Source organism: Zosterops lateralis (assembly GCF_965231275.1).
Source record: "Zosterops lateralis genome assembly, chromosome: 3".
In the NCBI taxonomy this organism is placed as follows: Eukaryota; Metazoa; Chordata; class Aves; order Passeriformes; family Zosteropidae; genus Zosterops; species Zosterops lateralis.
In genome coordinates, this window is record NC_139764.1 from 62,209,266 (window position 1) to 62,223,504 (window position 14,239).

Here is a 14,239-nt window from a genome sequence, read left to right on the forward strand (position 1 = left end):
CTGTAATATGAACACAGAAATTTGTCTTGAGAGAGAAAATGTTTGTTATATGGATGGCAAGGATACCTAGAAAAGTTCAGCAATCTGATTTCAACCCGCTGCTGAATGACCTCTGCTAATTGTAAGCGCAGAACTCGATAGGCTCCATCACATGATTTCAAACCAACAGAAAAAGCCTGTCCTTCTCAGTCCCCCACCGGGTACCTGAAGCCTCACTGACCTCTTGGGCAGGAGTTCTGCCTATCTTTGACACTTTTTTGAGAAAAAGAAGAATCACTGCTAGCTGAACTGATGGAAACATTGTATATACTTCCCATTTTTCTATGTTGTCTAGCTCTGTAAGTACCATCATTGAAGGTTTGCAGGGAAAGTTAGCACTGGTAGGAGGCAGACAAAAAAGAACAGAACACCTAGACACCCAAAAGCAAGGAAAAGCCAGAGAAAAGCTTGAGGATAAGACCTTGAGTACTACAATAATAGACTGCTTCTAGGGAGAAGGAGATCATCTCAGTGTTATTGCCTCTTCATTTTGGAGTCATTGTATACCATTGTGATGGTATCAATATCCATTCCATCCTACAGGAGATTATGTAGCAGCAAACAATGTCTTTCTCAGGAGTTGTCAGATAAAATTCCCCAACCAGTTTTCTTATATAGGTATCTAGGGACATAAAAATCTGATTTCCATTTGCTTTCGAACATCCTATCTGGGCTTTTGTGTTTAGGCAGTTCCAAAGTTAGGGTCCTGTAGATTTTACCTGCCAGTCCTCTGAGGATGTCTGATTATGTAAAGAATTTAAAATAACACTGGAGATCTTTCTTAGGCCCCGGAGTCACATTGCAAACACCTGTATCAGGAACATCCAGCAGTATAATGGTATTTTCCTAGCTTGACGTCCAGTCAAATTTGGATCAATAGCTCTTCACTCACACTTTAATGAATGCAATAACAGCGATTTTATTGTACAACATCCTGAGTTTTTAAGGGGAAATCTGACTTGACTATGTCAACAGCCAAAAGCTTGCCATACGTAACCTTCTAACATACTTGAGCTCTGTCTCTGCAGCATTGCTCTGATTGCTAAATCATCAGTTACTATTTTCTCCACCAAAGAAGATACAGAGTGATCTGAGTTTTAAAAGTTGGGTATACTAAATAGTAAGGAAATATTTTTACATAGCAACAGACATAGAGGAATGATTCTTTGAATGATAATTATAAGTCTATAGCTGTATGCACACACAGAGTTTTAATTGTTTGTATTATAACTTCAAATATCTGCCACTAGGATGTCCTTGAAGACATGCTGTGGTACTAATCAGATTTGTCAAGATGAGACAGTACCTTTCTATTCTCTCTTACACATCATAAACTCTGACTGATATCCCCAAGGGGAAAAAAGGCATAATGTGTCATTTATGACCTGTTACATGCACAAATTACTTGCATCTTGTATGCAGTAGGATAACAAAATGCTATTGATTTTGAATTTGACTTAAGAAGCTGATATTTATTGTTAGTTGTCTCTTGGCAGATTTATCCTCCTGCTGTGAATTGTTTGATCTAAAATCTTTGTTTGGAGAAATGGAAGCAGTGATGGTTTTATAATATTTTTTAAAAATTGTATACATTCTATCCTAAGAGACAGACATTATTTATAAGCAGAAAAATATTCTTTAAATCAGAATAAATTTCAAATAAGTAACTAAAAACATGTAATATGTCAATCTTGTTTTGCTTTTACAGCTCTGCTGTGCAGCAGAGGAGTTTTTCACGGCTTGAAGCAAGGCACTGATCAGCACCAAGATGCTGTGCAAAAGCAAAATCGAAAGGCAGAGCTAAGGAAGCTACTTGTTAATACAATGCACTACATAATAAAATAAAATTTAAAAAGGAATTCTAGAACAAATTAGGCTATGAATGTGAAAACTCAACAGGTATAACAGATTAAGAATTAGGGAACCTCTTCCACCAAAATTGTCCTTCCCAATTTTATATAGTTTTGGCAGATACATAAAAGGGCATTTCATATCACTTTAGGATATTGTTTTAACATTCTACAGGAAAGGAATAAAACCAGTATTCATTAGCATAAGGATTGGGAGATTTTGTTTGGGTAAAATAGGAAGGGAAAATGTATGTATGTATGGGTAATATTAATGATTTTATTCTTTCTTCATTTATTTCTTTAAAAATATAAGTGTTGTGATTCTCAAAGAGAGTCTAAATACAGCTTGTGATGGTAAATGTTGGAAAGTCTTCAACAGCCTGTACCTTAATTCCAGCAAAAGTTTCTCAGTGCCTATTTTTCATTTTCTATGTCAAAAGTGAATCTGCTTACTTTCACATAAAGCAACTCTGTTATACAGAAAACATCAGTTTTATAGGTTGTATCAACTGTGACAGAAGACAAAGAAAACGCAAAGATATGTGCAAATCAACTGTCACCTGCTTCCTTGAATTAATTTACGCAATTTCGTGTCAACAAGCAGACCAAAAACACGTGTAATATACCTTTGAAGATTTTAACTGTAGCATACAAGAAGATATTAGATATTGCACGCTAAGTGGAGATGCCATAGTCTTCTACTAGCTTGAACTGGGGTGTTAGGAATACTCTTCCTATTGTTATCATATATAATGGGAAAAAAAACCTCCCTAGATTCTTTAGATAGTCAAAATGTATTTTATGAAGCAGATTAAGTTGAGAGCTTTCAAATACAGTTAGGTTTCAGTTACCATAGTTTTGGTTTGTGTCCGGAATTAGCATTTGCACCCAGAATTCTCATTTTTAATACCTCAGGAAGAAGTAGGTTAAGTCCCTACTGTTACTGTCCGTTACATAGTTAATGTGTGTCAGCTGGTTACTTAGCTAAGTAGCATTCAACTTCCTACCAGCTTTTTATTACCAAACCTGTGCTTTCTGGAATCAAGTGTGTTTTGGCATTCTAACTCTAGTTTCTTAGGAGATTTTTTCATTAAGTGAAAAATTCCACAAGCAAAGGTACTTAAAAATCAACTATAATCTTATTCATAACTTTTAAGGATCTTGGACATGGAAATCATTTGTGTTTCTGTTAGATCAAATGAAGAATATGCATTTTTTTATTGCTACTGATACATGTCCTTCACAGCAGCATTCCAGGCAAACCTCAAGTGGCATAGATGCATTAGCTCCATTAAAGTCAATGGAAGTTCACTTAATCACATCACCTGAGAATCTGGCCTACAGCCCGTAACAAGACAATCCTTTGGAGGGTAATAATATTTTATGCTTTCATCAATCACTCTCCTAGGCCTGTAGCTATTTGTGGCAGACTAAATAATGTCATATTATAATAAAAAAGGCTGGTTGTGACTATTTCTTCCAGAAAGTGCAAGAGCCTTTTTTTTTAGTAATACAACATTTATATCTATTTTAAACATTCTGACAACAAAACAATTTCAAAACAGCATTCATATTCTTGACTTTAAGGCTCCAAGTTTTTACATTGTTTTCCTCTGCTTCATCTGTTTGTATAGGACACATGTCTACAACCACGACAATAATAGATGGTAAGAACGGATCCGTTCCTTCGTCATCCATGAAAGTGGGCAAGAAATCAATGACAGAAGACCTCGTGACAACGTTCAGCTCACCAGCAGCATGGCTTCTTGTTGTTGCTCTGATTGTTACCTGGTCAGCAGTAGCTATTGTAATGTTTGACTTGGTGGACTACAAAGACTTAGCAGGTAAAACAGCATATTCTATTTGACACCTTGTATATTCGAATTTAACAATTTATTAAGTAGCGTCTATTACATAAATATGCCTGTGTCTCACCTCCTTGGGGACAGCATAGTGTCTCTGCTGACTTTACCAAGAGAGAAGATATTGTAAAAAATGCCAGAACACATTAGTTTACACCTCATGCACCTTTATAATTTAAGTCTCTTCATTTTGCAGCCCATCCTCATCCTGGAAAATGAATACGTTAACAGTAATGTAAGATGTATATGAGAATGTAAGGTCAGATTCCTGTTTTCCAATTTCTATATAATTTTTTTTTCTAGAAAAATGAAATTAGTATTAATTCATATTTTCAGAAATATAGTCTTTCATAGTTGCCTTGAGTATTCTGATATCTGCTTATACAGTTCAAAGATCAGAAAAATGTAGAAGAACTTGCTAACCCTAAAACTGATCTTCAAAAATCATAAGTAGAGGGGACCAGATTCTTAATATTAGCTAAGACACACCTTTTTCTTCAATAAGGCAATAACTCAAGACCAGTTTTAAGGCTTGGCTAGATAAATGAACAAGACCAAGCTTTAGGGTACTTTTTGATTACAGCAGGCAAAGATGAAAATTAAGTGGGTGGTACAAGGATTGTGATTCTAGTTGAGGAACAGAAAAAAAGAGTGGCAAATAGAAAGAAATAGAATATTTATGCCTTCTATCTGGCGGTGATATATAATGGAAAATAACTACCTATGTTTGTTAAGGGTATGTAGTGTTCAGCAAGTCTTCAGTAGTAAAACCTTTGTGAGGTGAACAGCCATTAACTTTTGGGAAACATATATATGAACCAGAAAACAAATAATTAGAGTCCTTCTTTTCCTTAAATGAGAACTCCAGCTCTAAAGTTAATGCATCCGTCACAATAATTAACTAGGAATTGAAATTCAGACTTCAGCCTTTTAATTCAAACAAAATTGAGCTGATGTTCTGGAGTAAATTTCCTGGACTTTATTAGTTTACTGATAAATTCATAGATTTTTTTTGTCCTGCTATATATCAATATCGACTTCAAGATTTACTTAGAAAGCTTTTGAAACATATATAGATCTTTAAAGAAACCAACAAATCCTGGATCAATAGGTCACAGACCTTGAAATGTGGAGAAAATGTACCACAAAACTTAATTTTTTTTCTCATCTGTCTTTGTTTTCAGAAGGACATCTCTGGAGTACTAGGAAAATATAAAGTTATTTTTGAGAGACTCTTCCAAAATAAGCATCAGATTTTAATTTGGACACCAAACACTTGATGCTTACAACACAAAGACAAACCAAGAAAGAAAAACTCTCATATTCAGCTTTATTTTTTCCATACTAATCAGTCAATCAATCAGTCAATCAGTCAATCAAGTTCTTAATATGTTTTCAATGAACAGTCAAGAACCAGGGCTTAACTCAGATTAAACTCTTAAATTCAGAAATTTCTGAACTGGCTGTCAGGTCACACATGCTCAATAAACAAGTCAGGGTAATGCTAAACAATAAGATTCTGTATTTGTGCCAGAATCTGAAGGAAATTTTCTGAGCAGATGGAATTCTGTTCACATTGTATTGATCTAATGAGCGTAAATGTCACAAGTGTTGATGGAAACTGCCATTTTCAGACCAGGATGTAGAAATAAAACAATGTAAAATTTAATCTGCAGGGTGAGTTTTTTATTTTGTGAATGTCTCAGAGAGATGATACTTTAATATTTTGAGTTCATGAGTTTGTTTCTTTTTCTTTCTAGCAATATTTCTGTTCTTAAGTGGTTAATTAAACCACCATTCAAATCAGGTCTTGATGGTCAAACATTAAGGAACTGCTGTACTTCTTTAGACCAGAATTTATTAGAATGTTCTCTGTATTTATATACATATAAGAATAGTTGCATAGCTGTTATCACAACCTTTAGGTTTCCACTCCTGATTTCTTACTGATTTTTTTTTAGTTAAACCCGGTGATATGTAAAAATTCCATGTAAATAACTGAAGATTTTACACAGAATCACATAGCTGACATTATTGATACAAGAATGATTTTCACTTTTGGACAGTTTACCTCCAGTGGAAGTAATGCCTTCTTTTCATATGGAAAGTAGAATTTGCAGCATATTTCTAAGTGGATCCTTAAATCCAGAACACAGTAACTTTTTTGTCTTGGTTTTGATATTGTTCTTTGAAAAACTAGATCTATATAAAAAGAGTGAATATTTATATTTGGGACTGTAAATTTAGTTTTTCAGGCATGATTAAAATTAATTTCCTAGTTTTCAAATGAAAATGAAAGATGCCAAAGAAATTATATTTGACTATGTGTTTTTTAAATCCATAAAACACAGAAAATTCAGTGTATTTTTCCTCAAAGAACACTTGCCTTTCATAAGCCATTGCATTCAATTTCTTTCTCATTTTTCTACCTGAAGTTCCATGAAGTTCAAGTTCAGAAAGTATGCATAGCATGTGAATGAGGCAGGCTGAGAGCTGAACTCAGCCTAGAGGAGACAGAAGGGTGACCGAGGAGCAGCCTGCAGAGTTTTGAAGGGCAGTTACAAAGTTGGCAGAGGATTCTGATCTGTGAGCTCCCACAGGGACTTTGCTACTTTTCTGTGCCAGAAGTGACCATCTCCACAGCAGAGCTGCACCAGGGACTGCACTGCACAGGAGTGAGTGCAGCACAAAGCAGGAGCAGGTTAATCTGGTAAACCGTCAGGGAACTGTGTGGCTGAGGAATGGACAAGGATTTTTTTCCTCCTGATTACACTACAGAGCTGCTAACATACGGAAAATACAGGAAGTGGAATGCTCTAGATCATGAGTTGCCTACAGTACACAGAGATTCATGGAGCTCAGGAAAAAGACTACATGTGAGCTGAGTAGGAAGTACTCTAAACTCAAACTTCAACATTCTTATCCTTCAATAATTATCAATTTTACTCTCATTATCTGAAAGACAAATAATTCTAAAAGATATAAATTATCATTATAAGTGTTTTAGCTCTTATATATTCTTTTAATTTATCAATATGAATTTCACACCATCCTCTGTGATTAGAGTGCCAACACTTAGGTTTTACTTCTTGATTGCCGTGGTTTAACATTCTTTTAGAACTAAACTATCAAGTTTGTGAAATTCTAACAAATTATATAAGATGAAATTTGTCCTGGAATGATATGAAAAAGAGATGTTTAGTTTCATCCTAAAGTAGATGTGGTAAATTACTTTTTTGCTGCCTTCTTTACTCAGCATACATTTTACAAATGTAAAGTGGTTTACAGAACTGAGGGAGGCTGAGGGAGGTTAACATAGGGTTCAGGTAAGTGAAGTTAGATTATACGAATTTAAGCTCTTCACACAGAAAGAGTTAAGATACAGTTTTGCATAATTTTACACATCCAGAACGTGATGGCTGTAAATTATATAGCACTCTGTATTATTCAGGAGGTGTGATTATGATATAAAATAGATCTTTGTGGGAGGATCCCATGTCATGGGTTGCATGTGTAGAGCTTTGCTTCCTGGGTGGTTCTGTGTCAGTTTGTTCAGAAGTTAGGACAGGGACAGAATTTGCAAATCAGTTTTAGCTTTAGCAGTGCATTTAAAGGAAAGTATGAGACAAGAATTAGATCTGTACTGAAAGCTTCAGCACTGTTCTATCTACCCAGAAGAAGGAAATTAAATTTTACAGGGTTGTGCTTTAGTGTATTATGCTCATTCCTTTGAGGAATCAAATGAAAGCTTGCATTCCTAGCATGCTGTATTGTACAACTATGAACATGACTGAAATATTTCTAATGTGGTATGAAGGTGACATGAATTACAAAAGCTTGAGAGAAGAAACTACAAATCTCATGCAGTACACAGTGTGTATGAATATGAAATAAGTAGTATACCACATTAAAGAACCTCCTACATTTTCAATATTTTCAGAAATGAAGAAAAATTTAATTCTGGTTTTATGTATGCTTTGCAACAGTTTATTATTTCCATCCTTTGTGTTAGAAAACACACCTTTTTAACTGGCTTCACAATTCATGAATGTATTTCATGCATTTCTTGTACACATAACTGGATTATACATTTTAATTGGTAAATGCAACTCAACAATTTAAGATTATTTTAGTCCTTAAGATTGATTGCCCAGGAATCCATATTTGCTAATGGGCTAATAGAGCATTCAAAATTCCCTGCCATCTCTGTGACCAATTTCAGCTAATTACATCCCCCTAATTTCAGATCCAGAATGTTCAATATTCAGAGTAAATTGACAGTGATTTAAGCAGTCACCTGAAGGCCAGACTAAATCAAACCTAATGAAACCTCACCAAATCTATGAAACCCAAAATTACCTACAAAATAATATAGGTGAAAATATAGAAAATACACAGAGACACACTTAGCAGAATGAGCATGCTATGTTGCTTTCATGAGTAAAAAACCAACATGAATACATACTTTGTTGGGACTAATTTGTTTTGTTCACATAAAGAGGCTTTTTAGAGACCTGTAGAAAAGGCAGATCTTTGTGGAGGTAATGCCTTTAGGAACAGGGACTTTACAGAGCATGCAGCTCCCATCCTATTAGGTGCTTTCTTTAATTATATATATTTTTAATCTCTTTAAGTTAATGCAAAAAAATTGGCCAAATATTGTGGAGCTTCCCATAGTAGCTTCTGAATCACCCAGTCTGAAATCACCGTTTCCCTGGCTGAACTTGTGGTCATTTTTATTACTGTCTTACAGTCACAGACAGATTTCGTCTGGCCTGTGGGGTATATAATAATTATAGAGAATATACACATATGTTTTTTCCCCTGCAATATCATTTCACTGTAGTCATCCTGTTGGGCTAATATTCACTGGAAAGTTTTAAGAACTGCATAAAGAAGAGTGCACTTATTTTTGCTCTTGTATTTAATGACTGTATATCCAGTAGTGTTAAAACTGAAAATACATTTCCATTTAGTCAGGAAAAAGAATGAACTTCTGGATTAGTTTAAGCCACCAGCAAACTTAATGGAATAAATAATTTTTCTTTTTTTCAAACATCCAGAGCTCTAGACAAACCTCCTACTCTGAAATTTATCAAAACATTGCTATAGTCTTCTGCACTACATTTTTTACCGTATTTATAAATGTCAATTCAAAGCATGATTGAACAGCCTATCTACTTTAAAGTTCCTAATGAATTTCTTAATTGAATTATATGAGACTTCAATTAATGTACCTAAAATCTACAAAACCTTTTTTCCTCTCTTCCATGATAAAATCCATGAAAGGGATTTAAGCCTAATTCCAGTTTAAAGAAGGGCTGCTCAGATGACATCTGGTTTCTTATGTTTCAGTCTGCAGCAGATTTCATAGCTGAGTTATAAACCCCTAGAAAATAAGTTTATAGTGAAAAGAGTGACAGACTATGAACTATTGCAACATTGCAAGTGCTGCTTTCATCCCAAAAGGTCCAGTGCATAAAAGATGATAAATTTTGTGAGATCAAACTTTGTGGAGTTCAGTAGTTGAAAATATGAAACTCCAGAAACCATTTCAATGTGTAGGGAAGGATCTAAGAGGGGAATTCATGTGTAAATATGGGGCACATAACAGAAAGCAAATTCATGGGACACAAAACAAAAAGCAAATTTACAGTGCATAATGGCATCTGTGAAATTTCTAATTTTAAACAAACAAATCAAACCAGTAATTCATTTCAGTAACAATTGCAGTGATGCAATTCTTTGGTTACTTGTTTTTGAAGAAATTGAAGTAACTCAACTAGAATCACCTACATGTAATATATTCTTTTCAGGAATAGAATTTGTTTGCAACTTGTGAAAATACTGTGCTTTGTTTGATCACGTTTTTACCTTGCTATGATTCACACTGTATTATCTCACAGCATATTGTTTCTCTTTTAAATGAACTCAAATTTCTGCCACATAACAGCAGCCCCTCAGAGATTAAACAACTCCTCACTTCATTCCTTCAGTGCTTCCTTTAGCCAAGAGACAGCTGAGAACATTCATTATTGCTAATGATGTTTCTTAATTTTTTTATTGGCCTTTCTGGGATTCATCCTGTTGCCATCAGGTATAGCCACCTATTCACAACATTGCGATGATCCCTGTTTCCCACCTGGTAAAGTCCTTCTGCCTGCAGTGTTCTGAGTATGTGTGTGGGTGGTAACAAAGCATGGCCATGAGCAGAGGCCAGGACACGGCAGCACTGCTTCTCAGCTAACCCCAGCTCTGCCTGCCTGGGGCTTGCAACAGCCTGTTCCTCATTTTCATATCATACTTGGAATAGATCTGACAGCTAAGAGATGCCCCCAGTCCCAGGAAATGGTGGCAAGTTGAGGTTCTAATTTTACACTTTAAATGTCCTTTAAAAATGTTGTTGTGCAATTATTTAACAGCTTTTTAATCTGAAGACCTGTGTTCTTAGTCAGAGAGCTGAACCCATAGAATGAAAAAAAAAAAAAAGCTTCGAATTATTTTAGATAAAATGGGTTTCAGAAAACACCACCTAATGAAGATCTGAACTATCAAATCAAAACCTTCCAGCTGATACTGAGTCATATAAACTACACTTAAAACTCATCCTAAACATACACTCCTATTGACATTCAAGGCTGTATCAAACGGACCTTAAATTACTCGATTACTTTGTAAGAGTTTGTAAACTTCTTTCTGAATTTTGGCAAGTAAATTCTAGTTCTAACTGCCTCTTTGTTCACTTTCAGGTGAGGTTTCCTCCATGAACTTGACCTCAATATAATTATCTAAAGTTGATATTAGGAAAAGACAGCTACAGGGTGTAGTCCTAATATTTACAATATTGGTTCTTATAAGATGGAAATTACTGAGAAAGCTGACTCTGCACTTTCTTTGACAGTAATTATATGGAATATAATTAAAAATTCAATTCGTATTTTTATACATATAATTCAATGACTACAAGAACTTTTATGTTAAATAAAACATAATAATATATTTTAAAATATTTTTTTTTGTTTTATTTTGTATTACATTTTGTTTATTTTGTGTTAAATAAAACAAAAAAATTATATGTTATTTATGGCTCAGAGCAATATGCCTAATAAAAATGTGAGACTATGAAAAAGAAACCTAAGGATGGTTACGTTGATGAACTGGAATGTTAATATGTGTATATTGAATTCAGTATCTTAGATGTTACTTTTCAAAAGATCACAGAGTAGAAATAAACTTACAAATATATTTTCAAATGAAAACATAGGTCTCTATATGTATAGTATTTTCCTAAATATTTTATTTATTTAGAATATTTTACTAAAAATAAGATATGTTTCATTTCCTCAAGCTCGTGTTAGGCTTTTGTATTTTATCTAACACAACAGAAATTCTCTGTCCTAATCAGCTGTACCTTGTCAATGTCAATGAAGTAGTTTATATCTCATAGATCACTAGATAATTGCCATCATTTGCAACTTAATTGCATTCAATTCACTGTAGTCAAAATACACAATTGATGAAAATCCAACAATTGCTAACTAATTTGCTGCGATTCATTAAAAAAAAGAGGCCACCTTAACATAGGTTCAACTCTGAGGATACATTTAACCATTTGACAAGCAAAAAAGATTGATAGGAAACTACATTTCTGTCAGAGTTACTAAGACTTGAATAATGACTGAAATGATTTGCACAGATAATCAGTTAGTCACTTTTTGTTGTGCACTTTACAGGAATGAATGACACAGACTATTAAGCATAACCAAATTTGCTCTACAGCAAACCATACCATGTGATTACTCAATTCTTGCATCCAAAAATCAGTTTTAAAGTACCCATTATCAGTCCTGATTTAAAAAAGGGGGTTTCTGTTCAAAAATTCTTTGTCACTTTATGAAAATTACCTTCTGTCTTCTTGTTACCAAGAACAAACCTAAAGTCAATTGCAGGACTTGAGAACTTTGTCACTGCCTGGTTTCAAGGATCTGTGTTATGTGTGTTATTAATTACCATTAAAGTTAAAATTTTGATTTTAAAATCATTTGGAATTAAGATTGTGAGCCAGGGAGACTTCAGAAGTGAAGAAATTAATTGTTCAGAATGTGCTGCTTCAAATTAAATAGGGATTTTTAGAAGTATTTAATACCTACCTAATTTAATACCTAATACCTATTTAATACCAACCCTAACATATCTCAAACTATTTCTTAAGTAATTATTTTAAAGATATTTGCATATTTTTAGTACAGAAATCCAAACAATCTTTCGGATATCTCCAACAGCTAACAAACATTCTCCAATCAAATTCAATTGAGTTGTTCTATAATAACATTTCTTTGAAAGGTAGTATACAAATTCCTTCCATTTGATTGGAATTCTTCCTCTTTCAGCTTTAACTCTTCCATATTTCAGCATTTTCTAAAAGGTTATGGAATTCTGATGTTTCCTCTGGAAACAAAACAACAAAACTGTTACTATTCTCATAGCAGTGAACATGCCAGCACAAGAAAAGAGGAACTTTAACTGATCAAAAAAAGATCTCTTATATTGTATCAAGTAGTAAAAGACTATTTAAAACTTAAACAAAAGGTAAAAATTCACAAGTCTGTATCTGTCTGAGAAATATTTTGTATTGATAAAGGCTCTTTACAGTTTAAATTCAAAATCCTGCTCCCTCTGCTTCCACAGCAATGTATTTTATGATATATAACATACTAATTACATTTTAGATCAATTATATTCATCTATAATAATATTAATTATAGCCACAGATTAGTTACAAGTTCTATATTACACACCATGTGTTAGCAAAAGAAATATATTGTGTGCTTACTTTTAAAATAATTAGTCTTCTGAGATTTGCTGAGAAATGAGAACTTGTATAAAAGACTGCTGATCCAGTTGAATATCTTGACTACAAGATGATTTTAAAAAATCTCATCATTCTTTTCAATTGCTGGAAATCTCTAAATTCAAAAATATCAAGCTCAAAGTTTGTTATGAAAATCTGCATTCTTTCAGCTTCACTCTTGAAGCAAGATATGCAAATCTTCTGGAAATGGTTTTCTTTCTTTGCATGTGTGTGAGGTAAATTGAATCTTTCTTTGTACTTGTTAACACCAGAATTGTTTCATTTTCTTTGTCATTAGTGTATTTCATTCTACTGGGGACCTCATAGCACCTGGTATTGCCAAAGTTGTTGGGAGAACTAAAAGCATGGATTTAATCAGTTGTAATTTTCACTTCAGCATTACTTGGTGTGGTGTTCTTAAGAATTCTAGAACACATCATTACTATTAGCACTACTCTTAAAAATGTTGGGAATACAACACAAGTTAAACAGAAGATCTGTAGATGAGGACATAATTTTCCAGGTTTGGGCCACTTGCACCAGACCTCAAGTGTGCTCACAGTATCTGTTTGAATGAAAAAATTTATTTTGGAAATACAAATAAAGTGTCCTCTATGCAGCTCCAAATTGATCTTTCTAAACTTTGGATGTTAAACAGGATTTGCAGCAACTGTGCCTGTTAGCATAGGCATGACTGGACACACAGTTTTGCCTCTGGACACTTATAATTTCTAATCCCTTTTCCTAGTGTGGTATGAAAATGCTATGAATTAAAGACCAGGATATGATGTTGTAGACTGATTCATCAGCAAAGATGGCTTGCCTTGGGGTGGTTGGAATAATTTCCTCTGCTCTTGATCTTGCACTTCTCTGAACATTTCCCGTGCCTGCCCAGGGGGGACAGCTCTGCTACCTGTGAAGCAGAGGCACTTATTGAACTTCTAGTTGATAGACCAGTATATTAAAATAAATTGATACCAGTTCTTGCTAAGTTTACAGCTGTAGTCCCTGAGGCTGTAAAAACCCGTGGCTGTAAAAGCAACTGAGCCCTCCGTAAGCAACCAGTGGGTAAAAGGAGGGTGGATACCCACAGGGAAAATCAAGGCAGCTGTCCAAAGTTAAACCATTCCTGCTTGTGAATCAAAATCTTGATTATGCTAAGACACCTCTGGCCATGTCCATTCTATTAGTCCATTTTGACTCCTTAGCACCTCTAGATTAGAATAAAGTCCAAATGGCATTCGGGTCAGGTCACAAATTTACTTTTTAAGAGCCTAAGTATAGGTATTCATTCTCCTGGTTACTGCTTGAGAAAGCAATTTGTGGCAAATCACTTGAAAAAATTAAATCTCTACATCTCAATGCATGAAGAAAAGGCAAACGAATAACTGTCATGCTAAACAAAGTAAATATTTGCTGGTTTACTACTCAATCTTTCTGAATAAAATGGTGTGCACAGTAGTATACTAAATTAATTTATTTGCTATTTTGTCATTAGATCATTTCACACCTTTAATTTACTTGATGTGTCTGATTGTTCAGCAACATATACCTATAAAATACAATACCTATAAAATACAATATTCACAAAATATTAACTACAATATTCCTTTGATCTGCATTATAGCAAGCAGATG

General features: G+C 34.1%; 1 protein-coding gene across 16 annotated transcripts in view; it reads left to right on the forward strand.

Annotated features, from left to right (window-relative positions):
* TRDN (triadin) overlaps positions 1-14,239 on the forward strand; it is a 231,780-nt gene that overhangs the window by 33,866 nt on the left and 183,675 nt on the right. For 15 of the 16 annotated variants that reach the window (XM_083857350.1, XM_083857335.1, XM_083857345.1 and 12 more), the window contains exons 2-3: positions 3,524-3,733; positions 9,849-9,896. In XM_083857350.1, the coding sequence (XP_083713476.1) occupies positions 3,524-3,733; positions 9,849-9,896 (258 nt within the window). The remainder of the gene's footprint in view (positions 1-3,523; positions 3,734-9,848; positions 9,897-14,239) is intronic. The other variant, XM_083857338.1, reaches the window with a different exon arrangement.